The sequence below is a fragment of the Vulpes vulpes genome, chromosome 1, assembly GCF_048418805.1.
Source record: "Vulpes vulpes isolate BD-2025 chromosome 1, VulVul3, whole genome shotgun sequence".
NCBI classification, from domain to species: domain Eukaryota; kingdom Metazoa; phylum Chordata; class Mammalia; order Carnivora; family Canidae; genus Vulpes; species Vulpes vulpes.
Window position 1 is genome coordinate 115,235,033 of NC_132780.1, and position 22,937 is coordinate 115,257,969.

A 22,937-nucleotide genomic window follows, 5' to 3' on the forward strand; every position below is an offset into this window, starting at 1 on the left:
GATCAATCAGTAGTATACAATTTGGCAAAGTCAGTCAAAACTCAAAGAATACTCCTTTAAAAATTACTATATTTAAGAAACAACATAATAAAACAAGTCACTATTTCCTGCAAAATAAGACAATGGAGGAACAAACCTTTTTGTTCTCCTGATGGAGGGGCAGGTGATGGAGTTCCTGAAGGGGTTTGTGACTGTGCTGCTATTTTCTGCTGAATATCAGTCCACAGCTTATTAATTAACTCAGAATTATCTTCCTTTAGTTGGTGGAGAAGCCTATCAATTATGGGACAACAAGCTATTTTAGAATTAATAAATGCTCTCATTTAAACTGTTCAACTGTTTACATGTTTGACTGGTGGCACTTTTAATAAATCATAATCAAAGAAAAATACATTTTGCTTTAGCTGTTAAGACAGAAAGCTAAAATGCCAGACTTCTTAGTATTAGAAGAAATCATTCCATCTTTCTCCCAGTTTCCTACCTACTCTGGCTCCTAATCACAGGAGCAATTTGCCCTTTCTGAAGTTTTGCAGTATGGACCCCATTCTCCTCTCTCTCTCCCAGAGAAAGTACATGGCTTGGTCTTTTCTGGTTTCTCTCTCCTGTGAAGGAGGCCATCCTCAGAACACAATCTCTGCTCATCCTGAGGTAAAGTGACAGGAGCAGACTCTGCCCTGAGTCTCTGGGAGCAGGGAGAAGGAATGGGAGGAAGATCTGCATATAGGGAGTTAAAGAACTAAGCCTTTTGCTATAATCATCTTTATCATTGATAAGGCTGATATTTTAATCTCCAACACCTGATTCCCTCGTCTATTTCTCAATTGGACTGAGACTTAAAAAAGGCAGGTAACACAAAAGCTGAAACAACCCAGATGCCCACCAACTGATGAGTGGAGAAGTAAAATGTACTACATCCATAAAATCATAAAAAGAAATGAAGTGGAGATACGTGCTACAACATGGATGAATCTTGAGAACATACCAAGTGACAGACACCAGACACAAAAGACCACATACTGAATGATTCTATATATATGAAATGCCCAGAATAGGCAAATTTATAGAGACAGAGAATAGATTAACAGATTGGATAGGGCTGAAGGGCTTGGGAGGAGATGGAGTTTGGTTATTAAAGGGTATGGGGTTTCTTTTGGGTAATGAAAATGTTCTAAAATTGACTATAGGTTGTATAACTCTGCATATACTGAAATCACTGAATACTATACTTTAAATGGGTGGATTGTATATAGTATGTAAACTACAAGTCAATACAGCTGTTATAAAAAAAAAAAAAGAGGAAAGGGAAAATCTTATTTGGTGGCTCCACAAAGCTCAGCCTAAGGGAGTTGCTTTCAAGCAAATTATGGATAGCACATTGCACATTAGCTACTACAAAATATATTTAGCAAAAAGCCTATAACACAATCCATTCATCAGATGCATCATCCAATGCATCAGAAAGAATCCTCTCTAAAACAGTTCAAAATCCAACCTTCAGGATAAATCCTAAGAAGAGTATTGTAATGAGATTTCCGTACAAGTTAGGAAAATCCAAACCGGTCTGAATTTACATTACTGTCTCTAATGTTTATACTTTTAAGAGTCAAGTTATGCGACAACAAGAAAAATAATACAGTGCGACGTAAGACAGGTTTAAGAACAGCCTCCCAAAAGATACAACCAAATCCCTGGAACCTATGAATGTTACCGTATCTGACTAAAAAGGGACTTTGTAGATGTGATTACGTTAGGAAGAATGTTGAGATAAAGAGATTATCTAACCTTAGATTATCTGAGTGGGCCCTAAATGCAATTAAGTGCATCCTTCTAAGAGGGAGACACAAAGAGATTCTGACACACACACCAGAGGGAGAAGGTGCTGTGATGGTAGAGGCAGAGACGGGAGTTACGTGAACTCAAGCCAAGAAAGGCCAGCGGCCACCAAAAGCTGGAAGAGGCAAGAAATGGATTTTCCCCTAGAATACCCAGATGGAATAAGGCCCTATCAATACCTTCATTTCTGTCTAGTAAAACTGATTTCAGATTTCTGGCCTCCAGAACTGTGAGAGAATAAATTTCTGTTTTAAGTCATTAGGTTTGTGGTAATTTGTTATAGTAGCCACAGAAAACTAATATATACACTCTGGTACCTAGATATGAGGGGCTAGAGTAACAAACTATCTAAAAATGTGAAAGAAGCTCTGAAATTTGATAATGGGTGAGGATGGAAGAATTTTTTGGTTGTTATTAGAAAAAATTTAGGTGAATATTAAAAAAAATATTTAAATAGGCTATTGGTAGAAATATGGATGTCACAGACCCTTCCACTGAGAACTCAGGAGGAAGTGAGGAGCATGGTAGAGAAAGCCTCTATCAATATAAATGGAACACTGGTAGAAATATGACTACTAAAGAGCTTCTGATGAGAGCTCAGGAGAAAATGAGAAATACGTTATTAGAAATTGAAAGAAAGGCAACCCTTCTTACAAACTGGCAGAAAACTTAGCTGAGTTGTGTTGGAAACACTTGTAAGCAATGAACTTGGGATATTTAGCTGTGGAGATTTTTCCAAACCCAGTGTTGAAGGTGAAGTGCACTTTCTTACTGCTGCTTAGAGTGAAATGCAGGAGGAAAGAGCTACATTGTGGGAAGAACTACTAAGCCAAAGGACCCAGAACTTGATGATTTGGGAAATTTTCAGCCTGCTCAGAATGCAAAAGATGCTCAAATTAGGAGACACTGTCTCTGGAAAGCATGCTCTGGAGAGAAGAACAAGTGTATGGCTAGACAGTGTTTTGCTAGTCTGAAGAGATTAGGCATCTGATTCATGGATCCCCTCAATGATCTCAGCACAAACCAGCAACATAGATGGGATTATCCAAGGAAGATCTCTGGAGGGCCTCTTATCTAATGGCATACAACATACAAAGGATACACATAAGGTCTTTTATTTTTTTTCTGTCTTTTTTTTTTTTTAAAGATTTTATTCATTTATTCATGAGAGACACACAAAGAGAGAGAGGCAGAGACACAGGCAGAGGGAGAAGCAGGCTCCATGCAGGGAGCCCGACATGGGACTGGATCTCGGGGCTCCAGGATCAGGCCCTGGATTGAAGGAGGTGCTAAACTGCTAAGCCACCCGGGCTGCCCCCCATAAGATCTTTTGAGAATGTTATACCAGCAGAAATAATGCCAGCTTGGACTGAAAGAGACAGAAATAGGATAAAATGAAGGACAAGTCAGATTCCCAAAATTCTACAGTCAGCCACAGGTTGATTAAATCACTCAGCTGTAAAGATGGACTTCAAAGAAAAGGAAGAATGACTTCAAGCCAGAGCTGAAGATACAGAGGCCAAATCCACAGGTACAGAGAGGCTAAGGCCAGAGCCACAGGCACAAAGGATGGAGCCATGGGACCGAAGGGTGAAGCCATAAGCCAGAGAAGATTATTACCAGGCTTTGAAACCTAATAGAATGTGCCCTGCTGGATTTCTTTTTTTTTCTTTTAAGATTTTATTTATTCATGAGAGACACAGAGAGAGAGGTAGAGACATAGGCAGAGGGAGATGCAGGCTCTCCATGAGAAGCCTGATGTGGGACTCCATTGTGGGACTCCATCCCGGAACTCTGGGATCACACCTTGAGCTAAAGGCAGATGCTCAACCGCTGAGCCACCCAAGCATCCCAACCCTGCTAAGGTTTCAAAAGTACTTAGGACTGGTGACCCCTTTCTTCCTTGTATTTTCAAATGGGAATATCTATAATTATTACACTATGGTTGTTCCATCATTGCATTTTCAAAGCAGGTAATTTGTTTTCTAATTCTAAAGGATCATATGTAGAAGAATATGGCCCAGGATACATCTTATTCAGAGCTTACCCATACCGGCTTGAGATGATAAGATTTGGTTTGGGCTGATGACATTTAGATGAGATTTTTGAACTTGAGTTCCTGCTGAGAAACTGGGGAATACTGGAAAGGGGATGAATATAAATTTTGCATGTGGGCCACTGGGTGGACTGTGGTAGGACCTGAAGATACATCCATGTTCTAAGCCCTGGACCCAGTAAATGTCCAAAAGGGGTCTTTGCAGGTATGATTAAGTTAAGGATATTGGGATCTGGAGTTATCCTGGGAGGGCCCTAAATGTGATCATACATATTTTTATAAAAAGAGAGGCAAAGGAAGACTTTAAAATACAGAGGGGGGAAGGTGATGTGAAGATAGAGGTAGAGATTGTAATGATGCAGCTGTCAAAAGCCAAGGAAGACCAGCAACCATCAAAACCTCCAAGAGGAAAAGAGCAGATTCTCTAGAGCCTCTGGAGGAAGCGCAGCCTTGCCAAAAACTTGATTTTGGTCCAGTGAAACCAATTTCAGATTTCCTGCCTCCATAACTGTTAGAGAATAAATTTGTGGTTTTAGGTCACATGGGAACATATATTCATAGAAATTTTGAAACTAGAAGGCACCTTAGAGATCATATGTTCTACCCCTCATATTTTATAAGTGAGGAAATAAAGACCTATTTCAGATATATCTAAGTATAAAATAATCAAAGGCTTAGCCTCCAGATCCCAAGTCTAATGCATCTTCTGATACATCATGTTTAATAGTTAACAAATAACATTTTGAGACTTGAGGAACTCAAAAACTAGAAACCACCTATTCACACAACTAATGAGAGAAAACTAACCTTGCCTGACCAAATTTTTAAAAAAATTTTGATTCAAATGTAAAGAATAAAAACAATTTTGCACAAGATTAGTTATATTCCAGTTCTGAAAGAAAAGATGCTTAAAAGATGATACATGTTTCCAAGTATCCTTAAGGAAATAGTGACCAGGGACACCTGGGTGGCTCAGCAATTGAGCGTCTGCCTTCAGCTCACGGTGTGATCCTGAAGTCCTGCGATCAAGTCCCATAACAGGCTCCCTGCATGGAGTCTGCTTCTCTCTCTGCCTATGTCTCTGCCTCTCTCTCTCTCTCTCTCTCTCTCTCTGTATCTCTCATGAATAAATAAATAAAATCTTAAAAAAAAAAAAAAAAAGGAAATAGTGACCAGCTAAATTTGAATCATTCTATACATCCTCCAAAACCCACTAGACAGAGTAACAAGAAGAGCATGAATAACACATAACACATACCCCCCACACCTTCTACATTAGTGGAAGACAGAGACTACTACTGACTTCAAATTACCTACAAGTAGAAAAATACACATTAAATTCCAGCAAAGATACTTCTTGAGCTCCTGTCAGAAGCCCTAGCAGGGAGTAAAGGCAATTGAAAATGACTACACAAAGGAGAAAGCAGAGAGCCTAATGGTGACAAAATCACCTCCAGAAAAAAAAAAAAAAAAAAAAAAAAAAAAAGTCCACTCTAAGTATGCAAATACTTAAAAAGGAAAAAACAAAACAAAACAAAACAAGAACCAAAAAACCCCAACCCTGAGCAGTCACAATACTACCAAGTAATGTGTAGAACCCAAGGTAGTAGGTCTTGGAAAGGCATCACTTCTTGATGTGAACGAGAAGAAAGAAGAGTTCTTAGGAGGCTGAATGCTGAAGGCAAAAAGAAAAAAAAAAGTGTATTATCTTAATATGCTTAACTAGGGAGACAAAAAAGACAAAAAAGAACTTTATTGGAGGACAAACCAACTTTCACTTGCTGATACTTTAAAAAAAAAAAAAGCATCCATTAAAATAACTGTGCTTCACTATAATTGAGAGATCTACTTAAAACTCCCAAACCTCTCCACAAAATATACGAACTAAAATAGTCTACATCCACACAAAGACAATATAACAAAATAAAAATTTAATTGAAATATTCCATCTAAAAAAAGTTCTCCCCTCCCAGGATGCCGGGGTGGCTCAGTTGATTAAGTGTCTGACTTTGGGTCAGGTGATCATCTCAGGGTCCTGGAATTGAGCCCCATGATGGGCTCCAAGCTCAGGATGGAGTCTGCTTATCCATCTCCCTCTGCCCCTTCCCCTGCTTACTCTCTTTCTCTGTCTCTCTCTAAAAAAAAAAAAAAAAAAAAATTCCTCCCCTCCCAAGAAAAAGCAGAAGAAAATCATAATAAAACTTTAAGTGGAATTAAATATACTTAAATAAGCATTTGGAGATACATATCTTGAATCAGAAGTTCCAAAACTAAGACCTGATATGGACAAAACCCAGGAAGACACAAAATAAGAATTGACTGATTTCAGGAAAGAATACAAAGAAAAAGGAAAACTCAGAAATAAAGATTAAATTACAATATGTCCAATGGGTAATTGTTAAATAAACAATTAATAAGGAAGATTGAAGAATTACAAAAAAGGAATAAAATAGGTTAGAGAGAAAGTACTAAAATAGAAAACAAGAAACATCACTTTTATGTATATAAAAGGAGTCTCTGAAAAAGAAAAAAAAATAATATCAACCTAATACTGAAACTAGAATCCAGGGACACTTTCAGAAAAAAAAAAAGGAAAGAAAGAAAAGAACTGTATCTATACACCAAAAAAGCGAACCATGTTAGAAAAACTGAGCTGGAAAGGTAAACTCAAAGACACAGTTTAGCAATATTTAAATTTTAAAGATAAAAAAAAATAAATTTTAAATATAAAGGAAATCAATACATAAAAATGCCAAATTACTTATAAGGGCAAGAAAATTATTCTAACATCAGACTTGTCAAAGTAACATTCATTTTTTTAAAAGATTCTATTCATTTATTTATTTAACACAGAGAGAGAGCAACCAAGCACAAACAGGGGGGAGAGGCAGGCAGAGGGAGAGGGAGAAACATGTTCCTTGGTGAGCAGAGAGCCCAAAGTGGGGCTCAATCCTAGGGCCCTGGGATCATGACCTGAACCAAAGGCAGACATTTAACTGACTGAGTCACCCAGGCACCCCTCAAAGCAACATTCAAAGTAAGCCAAGAGTGGAGGAGCATTGTCAAGAAAGTTAAAGAAACTAAGTATCAAAGATTTTATATCCAGCCAAGCTGTCCTTCATATATCAATGCTATAGAAAAACTTTGAAGCATTTAAGAACTCAAATAATAGAACTCACAAACCCTACAGCATGAGCTTTGTCTAAGAGATCCAAACAAGAGTTGTTAACTAGGGAAACATCATAAGAGAACTGATGATGAGCATTTAATATATTTAACTGTAGCTCTGAGACTAAAACAAAAATGGCAATACACAGGGAAGAATAACATGTAAATGTTTTGTGTCCTGTAAAAGCAAAAAAAAAAATGAAGCTAAAAGAGAAGGTCAGAGAGAAAAAGGAAAGAATGAGTATACAGAATAAATTATTTATTGCATAGACAATAGGTGGAAGTCAAAACACACCATTTAAAGCCAATACACTTGAGAATAAAAGGTTAAAGAAAACAGGGGACTAAAAGGCTCTATAAAAGGTAGATACTTCCTAATACCAAAAGAAATTTTTAAGAGAACAGAGAAGGCATCACATGGAGAAGGAAAACTGTAATTATAGTATAATACACATAGTACAATAAAATAATATGACAAAGCTGTCATCAAACATATCAAGAATATTACAAGCTTACTTCACCAATTAAAAAAAAAAAAGATTTTCAAACTGGCTAAAAAGGCAAGATGCAACTCTATGTTGAATACAAAAGATAGACTCAGTACACAGTAATTCAGAAAAGCTAAAATAAAAGAATGAACAAAGATGAACCAGGCAATTAGAAACAAGAAGGCAGAGGTTTCATTCCTGATATCAAAAAAGTAGAACTGAAGCTAAAAGGTATTAAATGTGACAAAGGATACTTTATAATGCTAAAACCATAATTCATAATGAAGAAACAATACTTATGGATATCCATGTACCAAAAAGCACACCAATCACCTGTATAAGGATGGAGGTATTTAACTCCAAACAGAATCAAATATACTTAAACATCAAATGCAAAGAAAAATAGAAACACACTAACAGAGACTTTAATACACTCCTCTCAATATAAGATTGTGACAAAAATAAGTAAAGACACAGAAGTAAACATCATCAATGAAGTAGATACTATGGCTGTGCATATAGAACTTTATACCTTATTAATATAGAATAATCTTCTCAAGCACACAAAGGAACATTCACAAAAATTTAATCATATATTAGGTCACAAAGAAAACATGATTAAGTTCCACAACTGGAAATATTATAAACCACACTCAATGTAATAAAACTAGAAATAAAAAAAAATGGGGCTCTTCTATCTGGAAACCTTTTTTAAAAAACCTTCTATTAAACACCTCTTAGGTAAAAGAAAAGATATAAAATGAAATTACCTAATTTCTAAAATAACAAAAGACTACATATTAGAATATATGTTACACATTTAATGCAGTAATGAGCATAAAATCAGAACCTTATTTTTTTTTTTATTTTATTTATGATAGTCACACAGAGAGAGAGAGAGAGGCAGAGACATAGGCAGAGGGAGAAGCAGGCTCCATGCACCGGGAGCCCGACGTGGGATTCGATCCCGGGTCTCCAGGATCGTGCCCTGGGCCAAAGGCAGGCGCTAAACCACTGCGCCACCCAGGGATCCCAAAATCAGAACCTTAAACTTGTTTACCAATTAAAAATAAAGTACAAAAATAAATATATTAAATTTCCAAATGAAAAAGAAAGCATAGTATAAAAAGCAAAGTAAACAAAAAGCAAGCACAAAGAAGCACATAAAGATAAAAGTGAAAATTGTTAAGAAGAAATCAGAAAAACAGTAGCTCTAACTAGTAAATCAAAAGTCTGGTTCTTAAAAAAAAAAGTCTGGTTCTTTGAAAATTTAATAAGATAGAAAAACCACTAACTAACCTAATTTTTAAAAGGAGGACAGGGCAGCCTGGGTGGCTCAGCAATTTAGCCCTACCTTCAGCCCAGGGCCTGATCCTGGAGACCTGGGATGGAGTCCCACGTCAGGCTCCCTGCATGGAGCCCGCTTATCCCTCTGCCTGTGTCTCTGCCTCTCTCTCTCTGTCTCTCATGAATAAATAAACAAAATCTTAAAAAAAGGGGGGGGGGGACAAAAAGAAATGAAGAGGGGGAGATAAACACTAAAGCAAGATGTTTTTTGGAAGTATAGAGATTATTTGCACACTCTATGGAAACACACTGATAAGCCTAAATTTTCCTAAGAAAATATAATTTACCAAAATTGACCTGAATAGAAACAGAAAGCTTAAATAATCCACTCTCCATTGAAGAAATAAAGTTATTATGACACTTCTCCACAAAAATGCACCATGTTCAAATAGTTTCCCAGGGGAATTCTACAAACGTTTTGAAAAACAGATGGTCTCAATACTAGAAATTGTCCTAGGACTTAAACAATTAGAAAATCTTCCAGATGTTTCTCATGAAATCAAGTATAATATTGTTACCTCAACCTGATATTGTATATTAAAAGAACTATAGATAATATCATTTATGAATATTATTGAAAACATATTAAATAAAATATTAACAAACAACATCCAACACCACAATAATGAAAACAACACACAATAGCCAAGTGAAATTTATCTCAGGAATGCGAGAATAGTTCAATATTAGGAAATCCATAATCCAATGCACCATATTAATAGATCTAAGCAGGAAACTCATGTGATTATCTCCACAGATGCTGAAAAGGTCAACACTCCTTCCTGATTTTAAAGAAACTCAAAATAGGAATTGACAGATATTTCCTTAGCCTCGATTAAAAAAACAAAAACCAAAAAGAAAAACCCCCAGTTCTGAAGCCAGCACTTTACTTAAGAGGAAACATTGCTCATTTTCACAGATCAGGAACACAAAGATGTCCACTATTTCCACTACTTTTTTTTCTTCATTATTTCCATTTTCATTTAATACTGTCCTATAGCTACTACATTATACAAAAGAAACCAACCAGAAATATAAAATTTAGAAAATACATAGAACTATATCTATTAGCAGAAAACATGATGGAATACCTGGAAAACTCTAGAAAACCAATATGCTAACACCAAATCAACCAAGATTCAGTAAGGTAGCAGAATATCCAGATAACACAATGAAATCAATTGACTTCATAAACACAACTAGTTAGGTGTAATGGAAGAGAAGATCTCATTTAAAAGAATAACCCCCAAAAAACCCCACATTAAATACTTAGGAATAAACTTAACAAGAAATGAGCAAAATCCATATAAGAAAAACATTAAAACACTCTGCAAAAACAAAAATGTAGACTCCAACAAACGGAAAAACGTTGTTCTGGATAATAAAACCCAATATAATAAGATGTCAGTTCTATCTAGTTTAATTTATTAATAAAACAAAAATACCAATAAGCCTTTTTTATGAAGCTAGATATGTTGACAATAAAGTTCACGTGGAAAATAAACACGTAAAAATCATTACGAAAACTGAAATTAAAAAACAGCTATGAGGCAAGTCTATTCAAACACCACAAACTCTCTAAGTGAAACTGTGGTACTGGAACAATAACTCAACAGACAAGGTCAGTGGACTAGAATAGCAAATCCAGAAATAGATCCAAGTATACATGGTAACTTATGAACACACAAGCAGAATCTCAAATCAGCGGGGCAAGGACAATCTTTTTAATAAATAGCGTTGGGCAATTGGATAGCCATTTAGAAGAATATAAAAACTGGATTCCTATCTCATACCAAATAATAAGCTTTACGAAATATCAAAATAAACTCTACATGGATCAGAGAACTATATGTAAAAAATAAACTACAACACATATCAAAGAAAACAAGAGTGAATTCCTCTAAAACCAGTTTTAGGAAAGAATTTCAGAATATGATTCAAGATCCACATGCAAAAAGATGAACAATAAATTCAGATACACACACACACATACACATATATACACACATATATGTACATTTTAACCCCGAAATCTCACTTCTGGCAATTTACTCTTAATGTAAATATCTAATAATATAAAAATACATATGTACAGGCTATCCACTGAAGCATCTTTATAATTGAAAAATATTATAAACCACATAAAGGCTCAAGAACCTTTATGGGAATTGGAAAAGCATAGGCAGAGAAGAATGAAACTGGACCCCTATCTTATACCATTCACAAAAATTGACTGGAAATGTGTTAAAGACTTAACCATAAGACCTGACATGGTCAAAACTCCTAGAAAAAAAAACAGGGGAAAAGCTTCTTCACATTGGTTCACAACACATTTTAGATCTGACACCAAAAGCACAAACAATAAAAGCAAAAATAAATAAGTGGAACTACTCAAACTAAAAGCTTTGCACAGCAAAAGAAATGGTCAACAAAAATGAAAAGGCAACCTACAGAAATGGGAGAAAATATCTGCAAATCATATATCTGATAAGAGGTTAATAACCAAAATATATAAACAACTCATATAACTCAATGGCAAGATAAAAAAAAATAATCTGATAAAAAAAAGTGGGGGGATTGGGGAGAGGTGGGCAGAGGAAGTGAAGAGACATTTTTCCAAAGAAAACATACAAGTAGCCAAAGGGTACATGAAAAGTCACTTAATATCACTAATCAAGGGAACTTGGGTGGCTCAGCAGGTCATGATCCCAGGGTCCTGGGATAGAGCTCTCCATCAGGCTCCCTGCTCAGCAGGGAGTCTGCTTCTCCCTCTCCCTCTGCCCCTCCCCCTTCCCACTGTCTCTCTATCTCAAATAAATAATAATAAAATCTTTTAAAAAAATCACTAATCATCAGGGAAATACAAATCAAAGCCATAATGAGATATCACCTCATAGAATGGCGGTCATCAAAAAAGTGGGAATGTGTTGGCGAGAATGTGGAGAAAAGGGAACCCTTGCACAATTGTTGGTGGGAACGTAAATTGGTATAGCCACTACGGAAAACAGCATGGAGATTCCTCAAAAAATTAATATAACTATCATATGACCCAACAACTTCACTTCTGGGTATATAACCAAAGGAAATGAAAATAGGACCTCAAAGAGATACTTGTACTCCCATGTTCATTGCAAGATTATTCACAATAACCAACATATGGGAATAACCTAAGTATCTGTCAAAAGATAAATGGATAAAGATATAGTGTGTGTGTATAAATACATACACAATAGAATGTTATTTGGCCATGAGAAAGAAGGAAATCTTGTCATTTGGGACAACATAGATGCACCTTGATGGCATTATGCTAAGTAAAATAAGTCAGAGAAAAACAATACTGTATGACATCACTTAAGTATGGAATCTATAAAAGCTAAACTTGTAGAAACAGAGAATAGAGTGGTAGTTACTAGGGTCTGTAGGGTGGGGAAATGGGGAAATAGTATAAGCACAAGGGTACAAAGGTACAAGGGTACAAACCTCCAGGTATAAGGTGAATAACTTCATGCTGTACTTCATATACAGCATGGTGATTACAGCTAATAATATTTTATTATAGACTTGAAACCTAAGTGAGTAGATCATAAATGTTCTCACCGCAAAAAAAGAAATGGTAATTAGGTGATGTGATGGAGGTATTAGCTAATGCCATGATGGTAATCATATAAGTGTATCAAATCAACACATTGTACACCTTAAACTTACACAATATTGTATGTCGATTATGTCTCAATAAAGCTGGGAAGCAAAAGAAATGGCCTTGGAAAAAAGGGAAGCACTTTGGATATTTATGACATACATACATACCTGTCTACATTCATATTTGACTGAGAGTTTAGAGAGTTATCTGCTTCATTCTCACTTTCTTCTGACTGGCTATTAACAGTTCCTCCTTCATCATCATCTACTTCATTAAGAGCCTATCTCAACATAACAATAAAAATAAAAACACATGTTGGTTATATGTACATTCATCCTTTGTTTCTTTTTGTCATTATAACAGGAAGGTCCCTCCTTCTTTTTTTTTTTTTTTTTTTTTTTTTTTTTTTTTTTTATGATAGTCACAGAGAGAGAGAGAGAGGCAGAGACACAGGCGGAGGGAGAAGCAGGCTCCATGCACGGGGAGCCTGATGTGGGATTCGATCCCGGGTCTCCAGGATCGTGCCCTGGGCCAAAGGCAGGCGCCAAACCGCTGCGCCACCCAGGGATCCAAGGTCCCTCCTTCTAAGGCTAACATCCGCACAGGTGTTCTAGGACCTAAACCCTTTTACCTCCTTCTACTCTAGCAAGGGCCCCTTCTCTCTCCTGCATCTTCAACCTCTCTGTACTGGCTTTGACTCATCCACATTTAAATGTGAACCAATCTCTCATCTTATCCTCTCTTTCATCACCATACTACTTGAAAGAGTATTTCCCCACTTCTCATTTACTACATATGCCCTCCAACTTTGCCTCTGCCCTACCATTCCACTCAAAGTGCTGTCTACAAGGTCAACATTCTTTTTTGATTTTTCTTAAATCAAACAGGTATTTTTCAGTCTCTGCCTTCCTTTATCTCTGATTCATTGGACTTTAATGACCACTCCTTTCTTTTCTTCAAGATCTTCTTGATACATTCTTCCTTTTAACTGCCAAGTTACCATATTTCCCTGGTTTTTCTTCTATCCTTCTGATGCTTCCTTTCCAATTTCCTTTATTTGTTCTTTTCTTTCTACCCTTTTTTTTTAAAAAAAAAAAAGATTTTATTTATTTATTCATGAGACACATACAGAGAGAGAGAGAGAGGCAGAGACACAGGCAGAGGGAGAAGCAGGCTCCACGCAGGGATCCTGACGTGGGACTTGATCCTGGGTCCCCAGGATCACACCCTGGGCTGAAGGCGGCGTAAAACCACTGGGTCCCTGGGGCTGCCCTCTACCCTTTCTTAATATCTGATGGGACTCAAGGTCCTCCCTTTGGACCTTTTCTCCTCTCATCTGACTCCCTTCCTGAATGATTGTATCTAGTTCCAAAGCTGCAATTACAAGTCAAATGCTGTGAATTCCCAAATTTCTATCTTCACCCAGATCTCTCAGGAGTCCTAGACAATTATATCCAAATGCCTAAAAGATATTCCTAGTAGTCATCCTATACACATAAACTCAACATGTCCAAAACTGGTCATGTTTCCAAGCTTCTCCTATCATTCACCAGTCTTATCGCTCTCAAACCCATTTTCCACTCTACAGTTGATTTCATCATGACTCTACTCTTCCTAAAATCTTCTGGTGGCTCTCTTCTCTCTTTCTGGTTCCTTAGCCCTTTATTATCTAGCTACCCCCATCTCTCTAACTCCAGCTCTTCGCATTTCCCCATCCCCACAACAGAGACCATGATTATCTGAAAACTAACATTTTTAATAAGTGCCAAACAAAATGGCTTTTGGCTAGAGAGATGGCTAATGGCTTTTGGCTACTGAAAACATGTAACATTCTATTTAACTGCCTTTGTAAGCAGAAAACAGTATACTTAACATGTTTTTTTTAATGATTCTGGACCTTGTAATTCCCCAGGAATATCCTTCTCATTGATGATTCTCCTTTTTTTCTTAAGACATATAAATAATTTAGGAAATTGCATTAAATAGGTATTGAGTTCTTAATATTAAATTCTTTGAGCTTTTAAAAAATGTTTCCTATCTCAAAATTCTAAACATTTTGATTAAGAGTTTAATTAGGTTAGGATATAGCTAATTAACATTTTACTACTGTAATATAATTTTCCCATGTAACTGGTCAATAAATTCCAAGTTTCCTGGGGAGATACTTTGTAAACACACTATTAGAAGGGACTAACATTTAATGAAGAACTAGTATTTGGAATTATACTACGCGCCTTACATTATTTACCTCCGCTGATCCTCATAACAACTATAGTAAGTATATTCTATTCCCATTTAACAACAACAAAAAAAACTCTGTGCCAATTCAGACACCTTAAAAAATCAACTCAAGATCCAAAGCTAATACTAACAGAATATAAACACACATCCACCTGACTTTAAAGTAGAAGTGAAAAATAAAAAATAAAAAAATAAAGTAGAAGTGAAAAGACTGTTTCCATTATGGCAGATGGAGCCTAGATTTGAATGCCATCTCTGATGCTAACTAGCTATGTGATCTTGGACAGGGCACTTAATTTTTCTGAACCTCAGTTTTTTTATCTGTTAAATAGAGGTAATGATAGTACCCACCTTGTAAATAAGTACTCAGTAAATGGTAGCTATTACTGTCCAGTCCTGTCTTGTTTGATACAAACATTACTCCCCAAAAGTGCAATATGCTAAAGAATAGTTCTAGCAACCATACTTGGTATTTGATGATATTTAAAGTTTTGAAATGTTTACCACAATACCTACATCAACTTAATTTCACCATAAGCATGATGGCTATGAGGACAGCATATTACCTGAGGCTCCATGACAGATTCACTAAGAATGGCCTGTGTGACAGGGTCTTGATTTACCACAATGGGACCCTGAGAGGAATCAGGAGCAATAGTTACATTTGGAAACCCTGCAGAAGGAAAAGAAATCATGATGATTTTACTTCATTTAGTTAAACTGACCTCACAGGCACTATACACTGCCATAGGTTTGTATTATCACATGAAAATCTTAAATAATAATAGCAGGTCACACCTACATAATGCTTACTGTATTCCAGGCACTGTTCTAAATGCTCTTACATATATTAAGTCATTTTACCCTCAGAAAATCTGATGAGGTTTTACTATTATTATTTCATAGATCAGCAAACTGAAACTCAGAGGCTTGAAGCAAATGGGCCAGAATCACACTAACAAATGGTTAAGCCAGAATTCAAACCTTAACTAAAAACTAATGATCTGTTTTCAGGGATTAAAGTAAACAATGGATTATATACACATTAAAATGAATAATGCTATGTACTTGACAAGAGGCAAAGTCTTTGTGAGAGAGAGACTGAAGTAGCTTTGGCCTTCAAATTAAGCTTCACTCAAGTTACATATAAATACAGATACTTTATATGGTAATACTAATAAACTGGAAATTAAGTCATATTTTAAATGACAAAATCTTACACATTGCACCACAAGATACACTAGTAAGTAATAACAATTCATCTTTGCTTAGCTTAGTAATTTGCAATAGTTAATATTCTTGGTGAAAAGCAAAGAAATCATAACGAATCTGTACCTAACAACTCCTGTACGCTATCCACTCTAGATTACTCACGCCGTAAGTAATGTGATGCCCAAAAAAAAGATTTAAATTTCCTGCAAATAGCCAGTTGTGGGCTATGGTTAATAAGAAAAAGAAGTTTTTGTTTGACTTAAATACTGTACCTGTGCGCCTACGGGGATAATCAACAAACAGATCTTTTGCTTCAGCAATCAAATGATCAGATTTTTCCAAAACATCCTGCATCTGGTATTGATCAGAAAGAATCTGGACATGTGTTAATAATAAAGATTATTATTCAAGAAAAAATCCATATATACTCTGAAATCACAAAGGAGAAGTCCATACATAGGCACACAGAATAAAAAAAAACCATAGGCCACTATCTTCCTAAAATCCTTCAGTGGCAATATCCTTAAGTACCAGTAGATGGGGCTATTACAATAATTAGTAGATTTCATCCGCTTCCCTACAATCCAAGTATGAAATCTATTATTAAACTGTGACCCAGCATACGCACAAATGTAAATGTAAATGTATAACAAAATAAGAGCTTACTTAACCTAACTTTTTGAGAGCCACTCTGATATTTTCTTTTAGTTTCTATTCTATTTTTTAAAATAATGGCTACACCACACTAACTCAATTTCACAAGCCACTAAAGAGTTGTGATCCAGTTTGAAAAACACTGATTAAAGATATAAATCTCCAAGCCATAAACTCAGAGGTGTTTCAAACTTTAAAAGTGATTTCACAAAAAAAAAAGTGATTTCATAATCCACTAATGGATCATGATCAACAACTTAAGAGAATATGAAGTAAGAGGAGTTTTGGGGCCTCAAACAAAAAAGTGATGCTTGTCTGTTTACAAACAAGCTGGATTTTTATCCTAGAGGGAGGAGTGAGAACTCAAAAAATACCATTACAGTAGTGCCTCTGAGTAAGCACTTTTCAACTTAGAATTCAACATTCATAATTACAAGCAAGGAGACGCAGGCAAGTCAACTCTAGCCACCACCACCAGATGGCATTCTTAAATTGAAAGAAGTTTACAAAATTGGAAACTGCCCAGTTTCCAACATGGATTCAAATCAATAAAGCATCGGGCAACAAATGCTCTTACCAGAATCTCTAGCCCATGGAAACAAGTATATAATATGACCTCAGTTATTGTTTCAGGACACTGAGAAAAATAACAAGAGTCACATTCTGACTTCTTCCCTTTCTTCTGCTGTGGCCAATCAGGTTGGCTGGCTTAGTTGGTGAGAATCAAGTCTTGAATTTGTTCCTTCCACAAAGAGTAAGCTTTGGAATGATATAAGGCAAAGAGCACATTCGGAGCCAGAAGACTGGAATCCTAGGCCCAGTCAAGGGATACTAAGCAAAATCCAACCACCTTAATTTAGGTTTCTAACATGTAAATGAGGATACCACACCTTCTCCAACCTCAAAGAGGTGTTATAAGGATGTGGACACAATGAAAACCATTCTAGGGATATTTAAAATGTTGTTACAACTTAAATTATAGTATCCCACGAACCAAATTTCTATCCCTGGTTAGCGATCCTCCAAGTACATGCAATTAAAGTTTATGCAAGAGAGTAAATGGAACATTATAATCTATCATTTAAACTAGAAAAATTACACACAGGATACTTCCTAATAGCAGTTTTGAGTTTACTATTAAAAAAAAAAAAATCACTGACCTTCCATCAAAATAAAGAGATAAAACTGACAGAAGCAGACTGCAGAGGAGTAATTTTATCATATCAAGACCTGATATCAATTACAATGAGGTCTCCAGGAAATCCACTGCCCTGTTGCACTTTGCCAGTCTCTGCCCAGCCCTCTTAAGGCAGATGGGTTGAGAGACCACAGATCAGTGTATTGGCTTTCTTTTGCACTCTCTAGATTTATTTATCACTCCTCTCTGATAAACCTCACCCTCTTGATAGGTAAACCAATCTCTGCAAGCCCATCTGTATACATTATTTCTCCGGATGGGTTCATGGAGTGCAAAGTCAAACTTATGAATACTGGTACACATTTTGAATTTGCAAAGGATCAGCCAAAGTCTCTTCAAAAACATTATGAAAAACTTTTTATCCTAGCACTTTTGTTCTCTGGTAATAAAAACCAGATAGAAATAGGAAATTACAGAGAAACTTGGGAAGTTATTATACTTTCAGAATTTATAAAATCTTTATCAAATTTTCCCTCTCTCTGATTGAATTTGGACCCTCATTTGCCTGATTCCCATGACACGAACGCATCACACAGCAAATGATTATGCTAGCCAAAGAGCTTTTCTCTTAACTTTGTTCGCCTAGGAGTCCAGCTCTGGGGGATGGACTGGTAATAATAATACCAACTAAGTGAATATGCCCAAGGAGGCTTCTTCATTCAATCCCATCATATCCCTTAAGAGACATTACAGATTTAGTAACACTGAAATAACAGATGCAAATATCTTTGACACAGCAGTTCCACTTTTAAGAATTTATCCTACAAATATAGTTTTACATGTACTTAAAAACATATACAAGGATATTCGTTGTATTATTTACGGTGACAAGGCCGGTAACAATCTGTGGGTGACAGATCTGCTACCAATCTCCTTTCTTTTCATTTTCCTTTTAACAGAAGAATCCCCAAGTAAGAGCCAAGTTCCTAGCTAGATTTCCTAACCATCATTCTAAGAAGAATGGTCATGTGATGAATTTCTGGACAGTGGGATATAAGCCAGAATTTCTGGGTGATATGTAAAAAGAGTAGCATGTTTTCTCTTTCCCTGTTCATGCTGGCTGGAATACAGCCGTAAGAAGCTGGAATAGCCATTCTCTACTCAGAGACAGAAGCCCTGGAATAAAAGACTCCAGAGACTGTACCAACCACCATTTACCACTGAACGGTTTCATAGAGAGAAATAGATTCCTATTTTGTTTAAACCACTATATCTTGGGGTCTTCTTTTTTTCCTGAGGCCTAAACTATACTCCAATACACTTCCTAAACTGGTACAAATAAAGCGCTGGAAAAATAAATTGTGGTACATCTGTATATTACCTGGCCATTAAAAAGAAAAGGTAGATTTCTAAATACTGACATGGGATAACCTCCAAAATATATTGTTAATGGAAATACTTGCTCTTACTAACAGCAGAGGGTCTCAACCCAGGCAATGAATTAAAAGTACATAAAAACTGTCTGAAAAGTACCTAAGTGGGGCCACATCACAGATCTACTAAATCAGAATATCTGAGTATAGGTATTTTTGAGTCCAGATATGGTGATTTTTTTTTTTAAATGGACAATCTCAACACTGACTGAACTAATGTGCAGACTCCAGAGCTTGAGGAATGGCACTGGTGGGAAGGCAGAGAGACTTCATTCATCCTCTCTCACCACCCTCCTTCAATCCCTAATTCTACCACATCCATTCTCATATAAGCAATTCAGGACATGAGCAGGAGCCACTAGAGAAGGGAAACAAAAGCCCAGAGCCACCTCAAAGGGGCTGCCTTTTTTCCTGGTCACTAAGAATTATTACCTAATATTCAAATACGCATACCTTGTCCAAGATTACCAAAAGATACTTATCTGTAAAGAACCATAGTCTTTCAACCCCCTGGTCTTTTTACAAGTTCATGTAAACATTTATTCGGGAGATAAAATTCTTCCTGATGATATATAAGATTAGGACTTTTACATCTCACTAACAAGACTAACGAATTCCTCAAAGACAGAGTAATCTACAGCTGCAGTTAAAGATCACCCAGACAGGTGCCATAAGCAGCAATAATGAACAAGAAGCAACACTATAAAGTATATTTCCTTCACAATGATTTCATCCACAAAAGGTTTTTGCTGTAGTTTCCTCTTATTTGCCATATCATTTACTTCTATATATCTGATAACTTATCCAAATACCCTACATCTGGAAAAAGGTTAAGGTAAAGACAAGTGGCTTACTAACTAACTTGTTGGACAAGTACATTTTTTTTTTGCAGAGTAATCAATCTAATAACACTGTGTGTGTGAACTGAGAAAAATAATTACAGCAGTTTATATATGTATATATGTATATGTATATGTGTGTGTGTGTGTATATATATATGTATATATGTATATGTATACACTAATTATGTGCCAAGGACTATATTCGTGAGTTAGTATGTATCACTGAAATCTCATAACAATACAATCAGGCAAGTTTCATAAACAGTAACTTGCAGAGCAGGAATTCAAACCTCCAAACTAGACTTTAACCATCACTCTGCTCCTTTTTTCAGAGTCCATGTGTAGATCCATCATATAAGGATGCAGTCATAATACTAGAGTCTCTCCAATGTGAATCAAACTTGGGGGAAAAGAGAGAAAACTATTTTCTTCTCTAACTCTAAAGAAAATGCAGTTTAGCATACCTCCTTCATGATTGACAATCTCCTTCTCTCAAGATTAGAAACTTCTGGTTTCTGCTTCTTCCATTTTCTCCTCAAAGCTTTTTCTTGGAGTTCCCAGTGTACTAATGCTCTGTTCTTTGATTTGTGTATTTCATGACGACGTATCTGTACAAAAGAAAAAATATAAAAGAATGTTTCAGGAACAAAGAAGTTGCCTATTCAGATGGTGGGACCACCTAATTTAGTTCATCTTTTAAAAATTTCTTTCTGGTCCAAATGTGTATATTCATACATATTCATGACCAAAATTTTCAATCTTCTAAATTTTCAAAAGTGATAAAAAAAAAGAATTATCCTAGAACTAGTAAACCTAGCAAAAAGACAAAATGAAAAAATATTAATTTCTACTTCCTTTGTACAAGACTATCCAATAAAATGTTATTTTCCAAACTACAGACCAGGATTCATTTAATGGACAGTAAAATCAATCAGTGGGTCAAACCAACATTTTTAAAATAAAATAGAATATAGAATAGAAAATGTTAAGAGTAAATCATATATAAGGAAGTTAAGAATTATTCTGTTAAACTTTTCATTTACACATGTGTGTACATGTACAATTACATATACACACACACACACACACATATACATACACCAACACATACACACTGAATACAATGTAAAAAGGCACAAAGCTCACTAACCCATCTGTGGCAAAAACACACCCATTTCATAGTACTCACATCACTACCAAAAACTAACAATGCAATATTTTTATAGCCCTGCAATGGCTACATTTGGAAGTGGGTCACTGGAAATGTATAACTCCAGAAAAGTGGAATTCCTGAAGGAGAAATAAGAGCCATAGTTTAAGAGCAGAGGAGAGAGGAGTTCACTGAGGTGGCTAAGGAATAGGAGCAGATATTGGCTTTACAAGCACTCTAGTATTCAGAACAATGAACATGAACAAAACCTATATGGCATCTGATAAAATATACTGCTGCGTTTTTAGCATGTAAATATGAAATCAGTCCATTAAGAGACCAACAACCAAATACTGTGTAAGAATTCTGAACACAAAAAACAAATGAAGATGATATTTTTGAGATAACTGGGGTAGTATGAATATAGACTGGGAATTAGGCAATATCAAAAAATTATTGTTACTTTTGTTAGGTGTGATAATGGCATCGTGGTTACATAAGAAAACGTATTTTTTAAAACGCAAACTGAATATGTTGGCACAAAATGCCATGTTATCTGGGATTTGCTTTAAAATGCAACAGTGAAGGAAGGAAAAGTTATGAAAAATGAAGCAACTATGGCAAAATTTATTAACTATTATATCTGGGTGAATAGTACATGGGAGATCTTTATACTACTGCCCCCATTTCCATGTAAATTTGAAACTTCTCGTAATAAAAAAATTTTAAATCAATAGGGCATCATTATTAACCTCAAAAATATTTAATGAGTATCTACCAGGATTAAGATTCCTAGGTCCACAAAGACATACAAGAGACAGATAGCCCTTATCCCTCAAAAGCATTAAAAATCTACCCAGGGAGATTGGGCACATACAGTAGACCCTTTGCTGACACAAATTTGAACTGCACAGATCCACTTATACATGGATTTTTTTCAGTAACTATAGTATAGTACTGTAAGTGTATTTCTCTTCCTTACGATTTTAATAACATTTTCTTTTCTCTAGCTTACTTTATTGTAAGAATGCAGTATATGATACATATAACACACAGCTACTTATGTTATTGGTAAGGCTTCCTGTCAATGGTAGGCTATTAGTAGTTAAGTTGTGGGGAAGTCAAAACTTATATGCAGATTTCTGACTATGCAGGAGGTTGGCACCCCTAACCCCCACATTGTTCAAGGGCCAAATGTACAAATAAAGATAAATGAAATGCATTAGACAGCACATACGCTATGCCTCATATACCTAGCAAGTACAACAGTTTAGAGGAGATACTAATTGTTGGGCAGCTTCAGAAAACTTCAAACTTAATACAAAACTATAAAAATCAAGACATTGTTGTGTCGTACAAGGATAGACACGTAGATCAGTGGTATAAAACTGAGAGCCCAAACTAAAGCCTTATGTTCACAGACAATTGATTTTCAGCAAGGGTATCAAGGTAATTCAATGAAGAAAGCATAGTCTTTTTAACAAATGGTACATGGTTATCCATTTAGAGAAGAATGAAGTTGGACCCCATCTCATACTATACACAAAAATTAATTCAAAATGGATCAAAGACCTAAACATAAGAGCTAAAACTATGAAACTATTAGAAGAAACAGTAAATCTTTGTAAACCTTGGGTTAAACAATGGTCTCTTAGATATGATACTAAAAACACAGTTGACAAAAGAACAAATAGATAGACTAGAGTTATCAAAATTAAAAATTTGGGGGGCACCT

At 35.8% G+C, this 22,937-nt stretch overlaps 1 protein-coding gene across 34 annotated transcripts in view; it reads right to left on the reverse strand.

The window, feature by feature from the left end:
- The window catches only part of SPICE1 (spindle and centriole associated protein 1), a 58,653-nt gene that overhangs the window by 24,058 nt on the left and 11,658 nt on the right, over nucleotides 1–22,937 (reverse strand). For 32 of the 34 annotated variants that reach the window (XR_011994713.1, XR_011994712.1, XR_011994711.1 and 29 more), the window contains 5 exons: nucleotides 20,517–20,660; nucleotides 16,258–16,360; nucleotides 15,340–15,446; nucleotides 12,700–12,812; nucleotides 137–273 (listed from right to left, as the gene is read on the reverse strand). Coding sequence is in view for 27 of the 34 variants with exons in the window: in XM_072723284.1 (XP_072579385.1) it covers nucleotides 137–273; nucleotides 12,700–12,812; nucleotides 15,340–15,446; nucleotides 16,258–16,360; nucleotides 20,517–20,660 (604 nt within the window). In the remaining 7 variants the exon portion in view is untranslated. Of the gene's footprint in view, nucleotides 1–136; nucleotides 274–5,470; nucleotides 5,565–12,699; nucleotides 12,813–15,339; nucleotides 15,447–16,257; nucleotides 16,361–20,516; nucleotides 20,661–22,937 lie in introns of all 34 variants that reach the window. The other 2 variants (XM_072723447.1, XM_072723450.1) reach the window with 1 other exon arrangement.